This window comes from Alnus glutinosa, chromosome 2, assembly GCF_958979055.1.
Source record: "Alnus glutinosa chromosome 2, dhAlnGlut1.1, whole genome shotgun sequence".
Taxonomy (NCBI): domain Eukaryota; kingdom Viridiplantae; phylum Streptophyta; class Magnoliopsida; order Fagales; family Betulaceae; genus Alnus; species Alnus glutinosa.
In genome coordinates this window covers 37,835,160-37,852,756 of record NC_084887.1, presented here as the reverse complement: position 1 = coordinate 37,852,756, position 17,597 = coordinate 37,835,160, and the positions used below count along the sequence as shown (strand labels likewise).

The following is a 17,597-nucleotide window of genomic DNA, read 5'->3' as shown; positions in this document are numbered from 1 at the left end:
AGTGTGAAGAAAAAAGCGTAGAACAGAACAGGACTCTTCTTGACCTTGACATCAACTTGGATTTTTTTATTTTTTATTTTTGATATATTTGGATAAAGGAACAGTTAAGAGAGTTCTTTAAATTATATTAGGGTCTGTATATATTATGATTTTGCATGTATCCACTTTTAAAATCTTAATTGTTATTTTTTAGTTACGATTTTATAGATTTATTTTTATCCATGTTAAGGATCTTAAAACCATAGATGATCTTTTCGATTGATTAGAGTAATTTTATTGGATAAGTTTTAAATAAATGATTATTTTGCAGGTTGGAAGAATACAAAATAACATTTTTCATCTTTATTACTTTTAAAAGATCGAGATGTGCTATACATTATCACGTGATCCTTTTTCTATCTCTTTACTTTTTAAAATCATTTATTTGGAAGATCTTAATTTTTCTCAATTCAATGTATTTTATTTAATGTTGAAATTTGAAAGTATGATGAATTTACCATAGGAAATCTAGAAACTTTCAATTCAAATTGGACTGTTGCCACAATAAATATAAATTTTTTTAAAAACATTATTGGTGTTTTTTTTTGCTTTAACAAAAAAAAAAAAGAAAAGAAAAGGACTTACTAGACGGAGTGAATTGAACATGAAATAACATTACAGTCTTATTTATTAAAATGTAAACAAAATAAATATTTTTTAAAAAATGAATTTTTCAAATACTCATTAATCGAGTGCAAACTGTAAACTCATGCTTGGTCTACGATAAAAGATAAGAAAAAAAAAATCGCATTCTAAATTTCAAAATCATGGTTAATTATTATCCATTATAATAAATTTATCCAAAACTTTACCGTTATCTAATATATTAACTTTGAATCAAATATTTGGGTTAAATTTTTTTTTTTTCCAAATTTTAAGGGGTAAAGAGATTATTATTATTATTTTTTTTAATTTTTTTTTAAGACTAAATATAATATTTTCAAGTATTTGTAATAGGCTAAAGTCCAAAGAGGTTCAGAAAATCTTTACTTTTTTTTTTTGCTCATTTGATAAAAAAGTTGATTATCCACATTTAGTTGAAATGAAGAGAGTCCTTATCCTAACTAATCATACTTTTTTAGAAATATTACCAATTCACATTTGACTATATATATATATAGGATGCAAATATTTTTTTGTAAGTAACAAATATCGAGATTATGATATAAATAGTTTTTTAATTAATAAATATTGAGATTATAAAATCGGAATTATTTAATTACTAACAACAGAAAATCCTAATCAATCAACGGTTTCGATTTGACATCCCACAGACACGACTGTTACACGATATTCTCTCCGGGATTGAAGCCGAGCCGAGAGTTCAGGCCCAGGACCAATCTTGTCAAGCCAAGGCAATATTTAGCCGCTCATCCACTATTCTAGCCAGTCACCAGTCCCGGCCGAGCTCAAAGGCTAAAAAAACCACACTGACACTGGACCCCACAACCCAATTTTTTAAACCCTCCCACCAATTTTTTCAACCGTGGTTAAGTCCCAGTTAAACCATCCCAATAAATTCGCACCCGTCTCCACTTCCCTCTCTCTGTGTCTCTGGCGCTCACTGCTTTCAAAGTTTCTATTGAGCCTCGCGTTTCGTGGAGAGAGAGAGAGAAAGAGAGCGCATGCGAGCCTTCGCCTGAAGTTGCAGCGAGAGTTTGGTACTACTGAATCTCGTGCTCCGCCACGTGTCTCAATGACGGTGTTCTCCGGGAGGCAGCAGGTGTTTCCGGTGGACTACGAGGCAGAGGTCTCACAGCGGCTTCTCGAAGCTTCGCTCTCCGGCGATCTGAGGTCGGCGATGGAGTGCATCGCCGATCCGTTCGTGGACGTGAACTTCGTTGGCGCTGTGTGCCTGAAGAGCAGGAAGACCGAGCTGGTCCTCCGTGACGAATCGGCGAGCGAGGTCCGCGTGGTGTACGAGGAGTTCAAGACGGACGTCACGGCCTTGTTTCTCGCCGTACACACCGGGAATGTGGGCCTCGTGAAGAAATTGCTGGTAAATGCTCAGATCACTGTCACCGAAGCTGAGATTCGTCACTGTTTCATTCGCATTGTTGATTTTTGCAGATTTTGAAGCATGTCGAAAATGACGTGTCTATTCTTTTGCTTTGAAATTGTTGAAAGCGTTATGCGTTTGTTCTCTTACTCGTTTGTCTCTCTACATTTTGGTGATCAAATTTGTGATTCTCACTGGTCTCAAACCGTTTTATATTTGCTTGGGAAACATTTGAAACTGTTTTATCTATTTTCTTTGCACTTTGGTGATTGAGATTGAGATTTACGTTTTTGTATTCACATTGTTGGTTTTTCACTAGTTTTAGATTATTTAAGCGCTTTTTATCTTTAAATCATTATTTTAAAATAATTTGAACTGATTTTGAAGCACGTTATGCGTATTTTGTTTTCCTTAGTTTGTGATTCTCAATTCTAAAAGCTTTTAACAAATCTCCTGTTAAAAGCTTTTAAAGCTTGAAAAGAGTTCTGTCTCCTACTCTGTTTGGTTGCTTCAGAAAAGGAAAGGAAATTAAATCTCTCTTGCTCTTTATGCTTAATGTTCTGCTTCTAAATAAAAAGGGAATCCAAATCTCGGTAACTTTTACTGTTCGAAGAAGTGCTTTTTAAGTACTTGATTTTTTTATTTTATTTTAAACAAATTATCCATTGTTAATGTGAAAGAGTCTATATAAAATTTATCCGTCCAAATAAATTTGAACTGATTTTGAAGCACGTTATGCGTATTTTGTTTTCATTAGTTTGTGATTCTCAATTCTAAAAGCTTTTAACAAATCTCCTGTTAGAAGCTTTTAAAGCTTGAAAAGAGTTCTGTCTCCTACTCTGTTTGGTTGCTTCAGAAAAGGAAAGGAAATTAAATCTCTCTTGCTCTTTATGCTTACTGTTCTGCTCCTAAATAAAAAGGGAATCCAAATCTCGGTAACTTTTACTGTTCGAAGAAGTGCTTTTTAAGTACTTGATTTTTTTTCCCTCTAAAATAGTCAGCATATCTGTCTTTTTTTTTTCTTTTTTTTTTTTTAAAAAAATTTTATTATTATTATTTATTTTTTTTTCTGCTTATTTACTCAGAATTGAGAATATTAGGACGTTTTGATGCGTTTTAAGCTTTTAGTTTAAAAGAATGCTTTTGGAAGCTTATGTCTCGATTTCCGCAGGCATTATCACTCTTCGGGGTGTTTATTCCTTTTAGTTTCTTTAAGATTCATTGTCTTTAATGCTTTTACCTCATTGGGTCCATTATGTAATTGTATAAGTGCCTCATTATCTCTCATTAATGGAGATATGGTAGCCCTTAACTAATTTATTCACTTTTGATTTCCAAATGGTTTTTTTTTCTTTTTTTTTTTTCAGCTAAATCCACTTATCTTGTTCTATAATCCAAAATTAATGTTCTTATATTTTCTTATCATGTGCCATATTGTTTTCTTTCTTATTATTTAGTTGGTGTGGGACTCTGTCTCTGTATCTCATTGTTCACGTAAACTAATAACACTCAGTTCATCTGCTCTGTGATCAATTTAGCTGCTTGCTTCAAAGTATTGAGATTCGGTATTCTGTACTTGATGTAGCCTTCTCTTGATTGGGTTGAAATTGAAGAAGTAATAAAACAATCGGTCTCAACCATCAGATCAGAGTCATGGACTTCTCTCATTGTTGTCACACATAGCATACCATCTTTTTAAATATTTTTCTGAATGATTTTTCATTATTGAAGGTTATTGATGAATTTTGATCCTTGGGTCTTTTATGGTCCGTTCTATTTTTTTTAATTGTTGTGCGTTTTACAAACGAGAAGTGGTGGTAGTCCTCTCTGTAAAGCAGTAGATTGGCAGTTTTTTTTTTTTAATCTACTATGTCCCTTTGCTTTTGCTAGTGCCTCTTTTGTAGTTTATAATGGCTCTTTATATTGAATGGGAAATGCTTTTTTTTTTTTTTCCTTGTTTGAGAGGAATAGTATTATTTTTGTAGAATAGTGCCCCTCTAAATTGTTTGCTTATGTTGCCTTGCTGTCGACTATACTCCACAAACTTTGTACGAATTACTGTTAGATTGCTATGCACACTTCAGCACCACAAAAATGTGATGATCTTTATTCAACTTCCTTGTCAAGTTTATCCTGCTGTTGAATTTTGTTATGAAACTTGTAGTTGGGTTGTCACTGTGGATGATGATAGTTTTCTAATCCCGTAGAATTATTCATTCAATACTTGATGTTGTTTTCTTCTATTGGTTTGATGTAATAAAATGCTTGTAATGTGATGAAAGCAGAGATATTAAACGTAACCTTTTTGATTTGATCAGTCTTGATCATTCCCCAATGCCTTTTAGTTGTCTTTGACCTTTGGCCAGAGCAGGCTAAGTACATAGTTGTTTGTATGCATGATACATCGCCCTTCTTATCAATGGCCTTCATGTATTGCCAAATGAAAGTTCTGTGCTTTTTAGCCTATTACATCAGATTTGTTCCCCGTTTTTGTCTTCGTGTGGCCTTACCTTTTGCATCAATAAAGAATCCAAGATGCTTAGTATGGCACTGGTTTGGTTTTCTTCTTCTTAACCTTTGAGATTTTGGGCAAATTGAAAGGAAAAAGAAAGAGACACGAGTGTAATGTCTTCTTGTGGAGTCTTGTCAAGGGCTTGGCAATGTACTAAGGGTTGGCGCTTATTACATGACAGAGCACTGGAGCTGATGTAAACCAGAAACTCTTCAGGGGCTTCGCGACAACAGCAGCAGTGAGGGAGGGCCACCTTGAGATTCTTCAGATCTTACTTAAAGCTGGGGCGTCACAGCCAGCCTGTGAGGAGGCTCTGCTGGAGGTGAGCTGTCATGGCCGTGCAAGGCTTGCAGAGCTGCTTATGGGATCTGATATGATCCGGCCCCATATTGCTGTGCGCGCTCTTGTCACGGCATGCTGCAGGGGTTTCGTGGATGTAGTTGATACACTCATGAAGGTAAACATTGCAATCCTATGGGCTATCAATCATCGACTTTTTTTAGATACTACTATAGGGACTGTTGTAGTAAAACAGAAATGAGTGCTCTGTGGTCGCTGTTAATCTCCTTTTATATTACTAAGTTAATTGCTCCTCACCAATATGAACATTATACAGTTACTGTGGCTATTTTCTCTAAGCTGCAGTACAGTTGTGTGCTATTTGGGCTGTGTGGTTTATTTTGGCTCTCATTACAAAAATATCCTATGCCTTTTCTGTAATATCTCCTCTCTCTGACCGTTGTGGAAGGATATTACCAGATAGTAACTGAATTCACAGCCATGTGTTTAACAGTATGTCTTCCAGGGCAGCCAATTAATGTCTTAGTTCATTCTCTTCTATTTTTTATTGATTGATTGTTTGGGTATACATTGACTTTATTGCTTAATTGCAGTGTGGTGTGGATGCAAGTGCAGCTGATCGGGTCTTGCTTCAGTCATCTAAGCCCTCTGTTCACATGAATGTTGATTGTACTGCACTTGCTGCTGCTGTGGTTGGCAGGCAGGTTTCCGTCGTCCATTTGCTGCTCCAGGTGATTATTTTACGTCTCAGTATTAATTGTTGGAATGATTAGGGTGGAACATATGGAGACCAAGTTTGAGTGGGCTTACTTCTTTTGCAGTAAATTTGCGTACTTCTAAGCTTTGCAACTTCTATAATATGTCTACCGGTCAAGTGAAATTGATCTTTAGTGTCAGACAAAATAATAGAATAAGCAGTCACATATGACCCTAAAAAGGATGCTTTTTTAATTTTTTTTGTCTTTATTTTTTGGGAAACAGGGGGGGAATAACAAGTACTTCATTATTAGTCTGAAACTTATAAGTCTGCTTGACCAATTCAACGGGTGGGTCCCTCTGTGATGTTGGTGTAATTGCTATCACAGCTGGATCTCTACCTGATGACAAGCCAATGGTGCAGGTTTCTGGAATTGTGTTAGAATCTTCACTGTAAATGAATTATATTCGCAGTATGTGATAGGATGATGCGTACTGCAGGTTCAGTATTGGATAAGATAGTGACAGAATCATTACTGTTTTATCTTTTCATGATTTTCGTTTTTTTCCCCTCACTGTGGGCTTTTCCTCCTAAAATGGAAAAACAGGCTGGTGCCAGGACGGACATCAAAGTGAAGTTGGGAGCTTGGTCTTGGGACATGGCTACAGGGGAAGAATTTCGAGTGGGTGCAGGGTTGGCAGAGCCTTATGCCATCACCTGGTGTGCGGTGGAGTATTTTGAAGAGAGTGGTGGAATCTTGTGCATGCTCCTTCAACACCTCTCTCCCAATATCCTTCATCACGGAAGAACTCTCCTTCACCATGCCATACTATGTGGCAATGCAGGCGCTGTCAAGGTGCTCTTGAATTGTGGTGTGGACGTGGAATGCCCTGTTAAGACAACCAAGAAAACTGAGTTCCGTCCCATACACATGGCCGCCCGTCTTGGATTGTCAAAAATTCTTCAATGCCTAATTGACTCTGGTTGTGATCTAAACTCAATTTCAGATTGTGGTGACACGGCCTTGATGATTTGTGCAAAATATAAGCATGAAGAGTGTCTCAAGGTATTGGCCATGGCTGGTGCTGATTTTGGCTTGGTGAATGTTGCTGGTCAGTCTGCAAGTTCAATTGCTGGTTCAAACCGGTGGTCCCTTGGTTTTCAACAAGCAGTGTTAAATGCAATCAAAGCTATAAAGATACCTAGATCCAGCAGTATGTCTGTTTTCTCTCCATTAATGTTTGCAGCCGAAGCTGGTGACGTTCAGGCTTTAAAAATTATTATTGGCCGGGGAGGATTTAATCTTGATTATCAGGACGAAAATGGTTTCTCGGCAGTCATGGTCACTGCTCTGAAGGGTCATGTTGAAGCATTCAGGTTGCTGGTTTATGCAGGGGCTGATGTAAAACTGCACAACAAATCTGGGGAAACTGCAATCAGCTTATCTGAGTTGCATCAGAGTCGTGACTTATTTGAGAAGGTAATGCTTGAATTTGCCCTTGAAAAGGGCAACCGCAATGCTGGAGGGTTTTGTGCTTTACATTGTGCTGCTCGCCGCGGTGACTTGGATGCGGTTAAATTGCTGACTAGTAGAGGTTATGATGTAAATGTCCCTGATGGGGACGGCTACACTCCACTCATGTTGGCTGCAAAGGAAGGCCATGGGTCCATGTGTGAGCTCTTGATCTCACATGGGGCCAATTGTGAGATTAAGAATGCTAGAGGTGAAACGGCACTCTCACTTGCAAGGAAAACTGTTGGCAGGAAAAACGACGCAGAGCGTGTGATACTCGACGAGCTTTCTCGCAAGCTAGTTTTAGGCGGTGCTTACCTGCAGAAGCACACCAAGCAAGGGAAAGGAACTCCACACGGGAAGGAAATTAGAATGGTGGGGTCTGCAGGGGTGCTGCGATGGGGGAAGTCTGGCCGGAGAAATGTGATATGCCGGCACGCTGAGGTGGGGCCCAGCCCAGCCTTTCGGAAGAATAGGAAGAATAAGGGTGGTGCTGATGAAGCTGGACTGTTTAGGGTGGTGACTACGAAGAACAGGGAAGTGCATTTTGTATGCGAGGGTGGGTTTGAAAGGGCTGAGCTTTGGGTGAGGGGTATAAAGCTTGTGACGAAAGAGGCTATTTTTAGAGAAACATAAAATGGTGAGGATTTGAAGTAGGCAATATGTATAGATGTTTGGGAGAGTACTTCGTCTTGAAGTATTTTTCACAGCTGCTATTTCATTGTAAAGGTTTTGGTAGCCCGTAGTTGTAAATTGTGTAGCTTTTGTTGTAAAGGCTAATCACTGTTGAGCCCGATGAAGAACATTTTCAGCCGAATCTCAAACCCAAGCCCGACCTCTTTTGATCGAGACTAACTTTCCTCCCGTGCCCCTAACGTTGGGAACAACCGAACAAGATCTTCACCATCTCACTTGAAAAATGGAGAAATTATTTTATGGCTCAAATTAAATTTTAAATATTCTAACCATGTATTTATTGTCTATGTTAAATGATGTAGCCCATATATATTATTAATTCTGTAAAATTCAATCTTAACCATAAAATGATTTCTCTATTTTATTTGAAATGGAGTATGTGTGTTGACACTCCTCCCAAGAGGGGTCAACAACTTCTTAAAAAAAAAAAAAATTAATTTTTTAATTTTTATTTATTTTTGATTAAAAAAAAAACATGAATTGAATGAGTTAATGTGACATGTTTTTAATTAATTAGACGAACGAATCTTTTTAAAATTAGAGAAAAACTTAAAAGGCCTAATTGTCAAAATTAATAACTGAAAAATTAAATAAAATTAAAATAATAGAAAACTTTAGTGATTAAATTTGATATTTTCATTAAAAAAAAATGGTACATGACATGTTAAACACATTAATTGATTGCTCAAATCAAATGTAAACAGTAGGTTGAAAGAAAGATCCATTGGGAATCAAAGAAAAACTTTGAGATTAAAATAAAATATAAATTTGATTTTTTCCTAAAATTTTCTAATCATGAAAAAAAAACTATTAAAGACCTTTTTTTTTTTTTTTTTTTTTTTTTGCAACCTCGTTTGAAATAAAAGTCCCAGCCGCACCACAAAGGCTTAGAATAATTTTGGAATCTCCCGAACCTAGGAGGCTTATGCGTGTAAATTATCTCGCCTATGCCTACAGAAAAATTACTAATGTCTAGAAAAAATTATAAACGGAATATTCATTCACATTATAAATGTGTTTCTACATGATTTTCTATTGGAACTGCCATCGAGCTGCAAACAGAATGGACCCTTTTGGCAGAGGTTAAATCTCATAGCAATAAAAGTAAAACATGGCAAAATCTCACTTTATCATTGATTGATCACCAAATATTTGATATTCTAAGGACTTTTTACTGATTTGGGATCTTCAAAAACTGTGTACTCATGCAAAAGAAGAAATCCGGAACTCAGCCTCCAGTGATCTCCTTCTCCTTCGCCTTGCACATATCCTCTGCGGACTTGACAAATTTTTTGGTCAACTCGTCAACCTGAGAAAAGGAACGAGGGTCAGAAAACACCAAAAACAATGTAAAACTCATCAATTTATTTAGCTGTGATTAGCTAAGAACTCACTCCCTTCTCCAATTTCTTTATATCATCCTTCGGGGCATGTGAATACAATTTCTTTACTGTATCCATTGCCTGTAAAACCAACCAACAATCTGCTTAGGCACAATAAAGATTAAGAACATGGGGGAGGCATTTCACAGCAATGCGTAGAATACATTTGTATTCCCTATCTATAATAATGACACTCCCATATTTAGACTCGTTGCCACACAAACTGCCCAACATTCTTTTGGACAATCTTCTTGAATCTCTAGGAAACTGCCTAACATTGTTTTGGACGATCTTCTTGAGGCCCCAGTCGAGCGAATCTGTGTATTTTAAAACTTTTAATGTTCCTTCTTCCTCTCTGCTCTTGCTCTGGCCTGGGAGTAGGAGCTCAGGTCGGGCATGCCCTTGATTCTTTTCCTTCTCATCCACGAACACTTGTCACAGGTACATTTCATTGTGAGCTCACCACAATAGACAACTAAAAATAAGGGGCTAGACATTTTGATAATTTTTGTTTATAGTAAACTAATGAATATATATAGTTTGTCTTGAGTTGTGTATCAATACTATAGTTTGGTCCTCCCGACCAAAATTCCTACTCCTGACCCTGCTTGAAGATTATTTGATTGCGATCAAATTTACCCGAAGAAAAATTTATATTTCTCTAATAATACCCACGAAATATAAACATAGATAAGATTAGTAAAAAGAACAAAGATACTGTTATACCTTCTGGCGAGCCCTTCTAATACTTTGTCGAGCATCTTCACAAGACTTGGCAACCACCTTACACACAGCCTTGTAAAAATGTCCAATGATATAAAACGCTAGCCATCACGGTGCAGAGACAAAGAGGTAAAAGATGAAAAAAGTTAATGAAGGGAAAAGGCAATGATTGCTTACCTGTATATGCTCTTTCGTCAACCTGGTCATTGGAGAGTATAAAAAATGTAAATGGGTCAAGCAATATTTATATAGATAGATTAAGATTTAACGTGGCAAATAATTAAACAAAATTCTTGAAATCCAACAGTAACTAAAACTATGATTATCACAAGTACAACACTTTTAAAATAGACATTACTAGCAAATGGGCTTCTTTTTGGACAAGGAAAGTGGCAGTATGAGATTAAACATAATCACTTACGCTGGAATAACTGCAATCAACCGCTCACCATCCACTTTGGGGGCTAAGCCTAATGGAGATGCAACAATGGCGCTCTCTAATTTTTTTAAGGTCTGCATAAAACAAGCACCACCACTGGAATGATTCTTTCAACTGGAATGTTTAGATTAAGTAACGATCAGCATGTAGAAAAAAGGAAGTTTAAATGCCCATCTTTTGCAAACCATATAAAAGCAAATGAACTTAAGTTTCAAAAAATATTGACTTAATGCAACTGATACATAAAAATTCCATCATAATAGATCTACAGATTTGAAGACCTAATCACAGACACATGTTAATAAGAAACAGTTACACATGCCAATGAAAAAGAAAAGACAAGTATGGAAACCAATAGTAATAAACTCAATAAGCAGAAGTTTAGTTCATTACATTTGGGTCATAAGGATTTACGGATAATGTTTTGGAATCCATGACTGAAACAACAGCTAAGTGACTCAAGGGCATCTTTACACCATCAATTTCTACAATAATGTGGTCAAGCATCCCTGTAGAGACATTCCACCGATAATCGTGTTAATAAATCAGACAACCAGAACGAGAAAATAAACAGTAACAAATAGCGATGGCATGGAGTAATGTACCTGGAGATGCCCTTCCTGTTCTTAGTTTGGTCAACTCTCCTGATAATGCAACTATTGCCGCCTCCATCTGTGAGGCAGCATTTGCCTTAATAGTGGGTCCAATATCGGGTGAAACTTCAATAGTGCTTGTAGCATCATCATCCTCTAAAAGGTGTAACCAAATAGAAAAGGAAGATTCAAATGTAAAGGGATAATGATGATAAATTCGCAAAAAGATAGCATGCGGGTTGTGAAAAGTTAAACAATTTGCAGTTATTCTAGCAAAAAGAATCACTTCGACCAAGCTCAATAGGGTATTTCAATCAACAAAAAATTACATCTAAAATACCTAAAACTCTCTCAACCAGCATACCGGCAATGGATCTCTATCTCATGGATTCCCTTTTAATTTTCGCATTCATTTTTTTATAGCAGTTAAACGAAAATGAAAGTGCGCAATACAGAGAAAAATCATAGGGATCTTCCAAGGCTACACAAGTAGAAATTTCTCTATAAGAATGGAACCCAACAATTTATTAACAAAGCATGATCTGCAAAACGATTGAAACTCTCAGAAAGCCAAGAGATTCATTCAAAAGAGGACCTGTGAAACTAACTCATAATGGATTTAAACATCCCCATTAAGCAATTAAACATGTAGAATTATAATAAGCAAATGCCAACGCTCCGCAAAAAAAGTTCATGCTTTATGAAATAGAAATGAAAGACCATATAACCCTTTACTCTCAGAGTCAAAAATCAAATCTTAAAGCATAAAAATTGGCTTATGTTGGGCATCAAAATCAACAAAAACAATACTACTTACTAGATTTGCGTCCTTTGGCGAAGCCTCGGCGAGATTCTCTGGGAAAACCAACGGCCGGAAGAGTGAGAGTCCTGTGATGAGTCTCGGAGTTCATGTCATTGTTAGCAGAGCAGCTGATCACTTGACGGAGCTCGCCGCCATGGAGGGCCGAGGATCTTCGGAGGAGAAGGAGGTTTCGGTTTGAGAATGCGCGTCTCAGAAAAATCGCCATGGATCTAGCCTCTAGGGTTTCATCCTCCTCTTCTTCTTCTTCTTCTTCTTCCCTGAGTCTGATTCTAGGGTTTTAGATTTTTGATAAACCCTGGGCTGGTTTTCTTCTTTGCTATAAACGACGACGTGTCGTGTGACAAGGAAAAGGCGTAGGAATTCTTATGTGAAAGGAAAATGATTTTTGCATCCAAATGCACAACTCTTTTCACACGACTCAAAATACATCGGTAATATATAAGATTCACATGCATAAATTTGATTAATGTATCTTAAATTGTATAAAAATTGTACAATAAACATATTCCTATGTTAAATGAGAGGCCTAATTGTGATTCATGGTATGTATCCGAAAACAAATTCTGATTTGCATCCATAATATATATATACATGGATGGATATTAGACATCATTCTTCATCTCATATTCCAACCAATTTTTTGGTATATTCATTATTGAATTTATGAGATCCATATAATAGATTACACGCATTTAATGATAGATTAACCCATTCTGTATAGAGATCGGTGAAAGATGTAACAGAAAATGATTATCATTTATCATACGTGGTTAAATGGACTGAAGTCCATTATCTGTCTAGAAACTAGAATCTAGGAGGGCAGAAGAAGTGGGCCTTGCACTCTAGGATGATAGGATGAAGACCTTGGGCCAGTGCTTTTTTATTTTCATGAGGACCCCTTCCTTCGAATGGGCTTTGCTTGGTATCCTTCCTTGGTTGGGCAATTCATGGGTTGGACACGACGTTTGGTTACCGGCTTTGACAATGAGTGTCGCAAAGTTACCGGCGTGCACGATTCAGTGGCATCTAAAGCCACCTGTTATTGTGGCCTGGTGAGTTTTTTTTTTTATTTTTTATTTTTAACATGTCCACATAAGATCGGAAGAAAAGATTTAAACTAGTAACTTCTGTTTGGTGAATAAGACATGTCGCTTTTATATTGTTTCTAGTATGATGTTGCCGGATGTTACACCAAAAATTTGGCAAAGGTAAAAAGGCAGATTTGACCAACCCATATGTGTTTCTTAGTAAGGCAAATAGATTGGTTTCTTGTGTTGGCATTATTATAATTGGTAAACCTAGGCATTTGTTAGAGTGTGACCTTTCGATCCAAACTTGATTCAGCGGGTTATTGGTAAATTTGGATCTTTTTTATTTGAAATGGAGAAAATCTTTTATATTTAGTGTAAAATTGAGGGTATAGTTGTCTTTTCATATTTTAAAAAAATGTGAGAAAACAATTATGCATGCCCTCACTGTTACACTAAATGGAGAGTGGTATTTCCTTATTAATAATGGGATTAGGAATTATAGAATTAAGACAAAAAATAAAACTGAAAAGAGTTGTTCTTTTTCCAATGGAATTAGGAATTTTAGGATTAAGACAAAAACTTAAGCTTACATTCTGTAAACAGGATATAATAAACAAAGTTTTTTTAAAATTGAGTTTTTTTTTTTAATTCAATTTATTAAATTGATATTTATTTTCAGAGCACGTATTTATCACATATATTTTTAACATGTACATAATTTGAAAATCATATTAAAAAAAATGTAAAAATTACATATTTTAAAGATAAATATCAGACCGAATTATAAAATGATTAGAGGGAAAACTTTGTCTGTATGTTTGTACCACACAGTTACAAGACCAATTTCAACGGCACATTAAACGACGTCACTTCCCAATCCACAGGCGAGAAAAAGACCTGCCCTTTCCCACTCCCTCTTGGTTCTCACTCTGCCCTGCAAACCCTGTTTTTTCCAGTATTTTTTTTAATAGAAAATGAGAGCTTTCTGTGCTATCAGCTCTGCCGAGCAGCTCTCATTTCTGTCCAAAGGAATTTTCACTTCAGCAAGGTACTTCTCCCATGACCATTTCTCTGTTTTTAGAGGGAAAGTTTTTTTTACGTGATTTCTCGATTAGAATATTCATATTTGTGTACCTGTTGCGTGGTTGGCTTATGTACATGTAAAATATGAGTTATTTGAGTGACATTAAGAGGAAAGTTGATTGTTTTAATATGTATTTATTCTCGTTTTCTTCACCATCGGCTTGTGAATCGTTTCAATTGTTATAAAATGTAATTGTTTTGAAGCCAAATGAGTTACGGGTTTGATGGGGTGTGCCAATTGTGATGAATAATAAACCGATTAAGAGTATTATGATGTATGGCTTAAGAAGCCCGCGTGTTAAATTGATGAATATAATGCTAAATAAAGAATGATTTTGAGATGGGATGTGTAGATATGCTTTAGGAGACGAATGGAAGTGAGTGATTTTGTGATATACGATGGTATTTCTAAGAGGCCATTCGACTTTTAGACACGTTCTAGTATGAGTCATACTGATGAAGTACTGCAATGGTGGTGAGGCGTGTATGCATTTGGATGGCAAAGAGATGGATTAAATATTTATGGGAGCTCTGAGTTGAAGCACCCCCAAGTTAATCCAAATGGGTTTCGATAGGTAGGAAGTAGTAAGTAGGCGTAGCTATTCTTATTAATGTATTTTTAACTTTTTGGTATTTAAGCAGTTGGGCAGGATGGTTGCTCCCATATTTCCTTTAGTTGAGTGACTAAATGTTTTAAATGATTGTAGTAGTTGTAGCAGCTGAAGCTGCATTCTCTCACCCTTCCACAGCTCTCTCCCTTTGTATTTGTTTATTTTTTTTTTCTTTTCTCTTACCCTGTTTAGTATGGAAATACTGATTCTTCTTTTATCATATTCAGGACTCAACTTTCGTTTCCTGCAAAACAATTTTCTTGTCAAGCAAATTTCAGTAAGCAATTAATCTTGCATTTTCTTTCATGTGACTTTTGCAGTGCTATTTCAACCTCCACATAAGATTCAAAAAAACTTAGACATTTGAACTATCCTTTTCTCATTTATGATGTTAACGTCATTTTTCTTGATATTATGGCAAGCTGATTCTGGGACAGATGGGTCTTTCAACTTGAAAGTGGTGCCTCCAGCCCTGTTAGCAGCAGAAAAAGAAGAAGCCAAGGCTGTTTTGACCTTGTTCTTAAAGAAACAAGGATTGAGCAATGCAGTTGCTTCAAGGACCATCAACAAGTCAGACCCTTTCATTGACCACCTCGTCTCAAGGCTTCATTCTGTTCATAAATCTCGATACCTAGTAGGTTCGATTTCAACATATTATTACTTCTTTTGAGCCACAGTTAACTTACTTTATTTTATTCTAAAATGGATCCTTGCTAATCCAGTTCCCCTTGACATGGCAGGACGTGAGCTTACAACCCTTGAGATCAGGGATGCTCTTAATCCTTACCTTGAATCCCTTCTCGAAGAGCATGGGAACTTTATGGTTGACGTGGCAGAAAACTTTCCAAACCCACCTGTTAAAGAAAAAACAATTCTGCCAGTTTCACAGCCCAATCCAACCCTTGACTCTAAGAAGCTAAAGGCCATGTCGCGAGTGAGTGAGACTGACTCAGCTGGGAAGCTCCGCCCTCATGTTCTCTATCTCATAGAGCTTGGTATGGATCTTGAGCAGATCAAGGGAATTACGCAAAGATTCCCATCTTTTGCCTACTATAGCTTGGAGGGGAAAATCAAGCCAGTTGTTGAGTTTCTTCTTGATCTTGGGGTACCAAAATCAGATATTCCCACCATCCTCATGAAAAGGCCTCAGTTGTGTGGAATTAGTCTCTCTGAAAATCTTATACCCACCATGGCCTTCTTAGAGAATTTGGGTGTGGACAAGAAACAATGGGCAAAAGTGATATATCGCTTGCCACATCTCCTAACATATAGCCAGCAGAAGGTTAAGACCACTGTGGAATTTCTTAATGAGATGGGCCTTTCAGCAGAGAGCATTGGTAAGATTCTGACACGCAGCCCAACCATTATTAGCTACAGTGTTGAGGACAAGTTACGGCCGACTGCTGAGTATTTCCGTTCTTTGGGAGTTGATATTGCTACTCTTCTCTATCGATCTCCACAGACTTTTGGTCTTAGCATTGAAGCAAATCTGAAGCCCATGACAGAATTTTTCTTGGAGAGGGGATATAGTATTGAGGAAATTGGGACCATGATTTCGAGATATGGGGCCTTATATACTTTTAGCTTGTCAGGGAATTTGATTACAAAATGGGAGTTCTTTTTGACCATGGATTATCCAAAATCAGAGCTGGTGAAATTCCCTCAATATTTTGGCTATAGTTTGGAAGAGAGGATTAAACCAAGGTATGCACAAATGAAGGAGTGTGGAGTTTCATTGCTGCTGAACCAGCTGCTTTCACTGTCATATAGTGACTTTAAGAAGGCTTTGGAAAAGAAAATGAAGAAAATGGAGAAAATGCTCCCTGACAAGGATAAGAGTAGCAACAGTGATGACCTTTGATCAGACAGTGTACGATGAGACTTGTGTGCAGATTTATAACAGTACTCAATGCCTAATTTCAGGGATTATCGTGGGGGTGCAAGTGCCAAGTCAGAAGCCGTTGGTGCTCCTATGTGGGCATTAGAATCGTATTGTGTCGGGGAAATTGGATCGTGTAAACGAATTTACAGCTGCATTTGAAAACTATGGACATTTCAGTGCTGTTGTGAGCTTTAATCAAGTTTCAGAGTGCATGTCGGAGCATAACGCCGTGCACCAAAGGGACAAAGACACATCTACCATCCTGTTCAGCTTGTTTTCTCCAAAAGGGTTACCTGCTCAGTGATCCTGTATATTGACAAAGCTTTCTCCTTGCCATACTCGATGACGAGGCGTCGGGGAAGTTTGTTTGGACGCAGAATGATTGTCATTGAAAGCAATCTGTTCTCAATTGCATAGCATGGTTATTCCATTGCTTATTTCATTGAAAGTATTTAGTCCCCATATTTTGTTATATCTTTAATGTTGTCCTTGTCTATGCTTTTACTTCCATTTCCAATTTGGCATCTACACTCTTCCAGGGAGGTAGCCTAGTTCTGCATCTCTAGTCATTGTATAATTGTATTGCTAAAATGCCTTTTTTTGTTGCTCAAAAAATGATACGCCTTATTCTCTGATAATACCATTATTCAGTTGCATGCAGATGATTGGTGTAATAAGTATAGCAAAGTAGACTTGATTGATATTTATTTTCCTGTTTCTATTCTGTTGAAGATAATATTGTTTGGGAAGCTAATTTTCAAGTAGGGTGGCAATTTTTGACAATGTTAGAATGCGCATCTCAGAAAAATCGCCATGGATCTAGCCTCTAGGTTTCATGCTCGTCTTGTTCTTCTTCTTCTTCTTCTCTGAGTCTGATTCTTAGGGTTTTAGATTTTTGATAAACCCTGGGCCGGTTTCCTTCTTGGCTATGAAACGACGACGTGTGACAAGGAAAAGGCCGGAAAGCCCACACGGATTTCACAGGTGAAATGAGGCCTATCAAGAGTTGAATGTTATGGATGAATTTATTGAGCCCAGCCCACTACGTATGTATAATTCATGGTTTCATACAGTACAGCGTCGACATTTTAACCATAGATTTCTTTTCAGATCTGATTTTTTTTTTTTTTTTTTTCACCATATTCAGATTTGTTTGTTTGAAGAAACGCTTTGTGATTTATACTTCATAGTATGTCATGCCATCCTGAAACAAATTCCATTTATTTTCATCAACAATATATATACATGGATGAATCGACTGGAATCTCTTGGAA

At 36.9% G+C, this 17,597-nt stretch overlaps 3 protein-coding genes across 5 annotated transcripts; 2 read left to right on the top strand and 1 right to left on the bottom strand.

Annotated features, from left to right (window-relative positions):
* The first annotated feature begins 1,582 nt into the window (after nucleotides 1-1,582).
* Nucleotides 1,583-7,865, top strand: LOC133859994 (uncharacterized). The gene is made up of 4 exons (XM_062295606.1): nucleotides 1,583-2,038; nucleotides 4,732-5,007; nucleotides 5,444-5,581; nucleotides 6,155-7,865. The coding sequence occupies exons 1-4, from the start codon at nucleotides 1,736-1,738 to the stop codon at nucleotides 7,694-7,696; spliced, it is 2,259 nt and encodes a 752-aa protein (XP_062151590.1). The 5' UTR covers nucleotides 1,583-1,735; the 3' UTR covers nucleotides 7,697-7,865.
* Nucleotides 7,866-8,738: 873 nt separating this feature from the next.
* On the bottom strand, nucleotides 8,739-12,119 carry LOC133861060 (uncharacterized). The gene is made up of 8 exons (XM_062296757.1): nucleotides 11,711-12,119; nucleotides 10,906-11,049; nucleotides 10,694-10,809; nucleotides 10,283-10,374; nucleotides 10,039-10,060; nucleotides 9,865-9,933; nucleotides 9,151-9,219; nucleotides 8,739-9,065 (listed from the first exon to the last, which is right to left on the bottom strand). Exons 1-8 carry the CDS (start codon nucleotides 11,919-11,921, stop codon nucleotides 8,985-8,987), a joined length of 804 nt encoding a protein of 267 aa, XP_062152741.1. The 5' UTR covers nucleotides 11,922-12,119; the 3' UTR covers nucleotides 8,739-8,984.
* A 1,479-nt stretch (nucleotides 12,120-13,598) lies between these two features.
* On the top strand, nucleotides 13,599-16,983 carry LOC133859993 (transcription termination factor MTERF5, chloroplastic). 3 transcript variants are annotated; one of them, XM_062295605.1, is made up of 4 exons: nucleotides 13,599-13,795; nucleotides 14,669-14,718; nucleotides 14,879-15,079; nucleotides 15,182-16,983. In XM_062295605.1, exons 1-4 carry the CDS (start codon nucleotides 13,722-13,724, stop codon nucleotides 16,300-16,302), a joined length of 1,446 nt encoding a protein of 481 aa, XP_062151589.1. In that variant the 5' UTR covers nucleotides 13,599-13,721; the 3' UTR covers nucleotides 16,303-16,983. The 3 variants fall into 3 exon arrangements, with proteins under 3 accessions (XP_062151589.1, XP_062151588.1, XP_062151587.1); XM_062295604.1 differs by having other exon boundaries at nucleotides 13,600-13,795; nucleotides 14,867-15,079; XM_062295603.1 differs by having other exon boundaries at nucleotides 13,600-13,795; nucleotides 14,864-15,079.
* Nucleotides 16,984-17,597: the final 614 nt, after the last annotated feature.

Bases quoted from the DNA above. Each gene is read 5' to 3' on its own strand.
- LOC133859993 (XM_062295603.1), top strand. From the start codon at position 13,722: ATGAGAGCTTTCTGTGCTATCAGCTCTGCCGAGCAGCTCTCATTTCTG. The intron at 13,796-14,668 runs GTACTTCTCCCA...TATCATATTCAG, and splicing joins GGAATTTTCACTTCAGCAAG to GACTCAACTTTCGTTTCCTG. The intron at 15,080-15,181 runs GTTCGATTTCAA...TTGACATGGCAG, and splicing joins TAAATCTCGATACCTAGTAG to GACGTGAGCTTACAACCCTT.
- LOC133859994 (XM_062295606.1), top strand. From the start codon at position 1,736: ATGACGGTGTTCTCCGGGAGGCAGCAGGTGTTTCCGGTGGACTACGAG. The intron at 2,039-4,731 runs GTAAATGCTCAG...ATTACATGACAG, and splicing joins GCCTCGTGAAGAAATTGCTG to AGCACTGGAGCTGATGTAAA. The intron at 5,008-5,443 runs GTAAACATTGCA...GCTTAATTGCAG, and splicing joins TAGTTGATACACTCATGAAG to TGTGGTGTGGATGCAAGTGC.
- LOC133861060 (XM_062296757.1), bottom strand. From the start codon at position 11,921: ATGGCGATTTTTCTGAGACGCGCATTCTCAAACCGAAACCTCCTTCTC. The intron at 11,050-11,710 runs GTAAGTAGTATT...TACACCTTTTAG, and splicing joins CGCCAAAGGACGCAAATCTA to AGGATGATGATGCTACAAGC. The intron at 10,375-10,693 runs GTAATGAACTAA...TGTTTTATGCAG, and splicing joins TAAATCCTTATGACCCAAAT to ACCTTAAAAAAATTAGAGAG.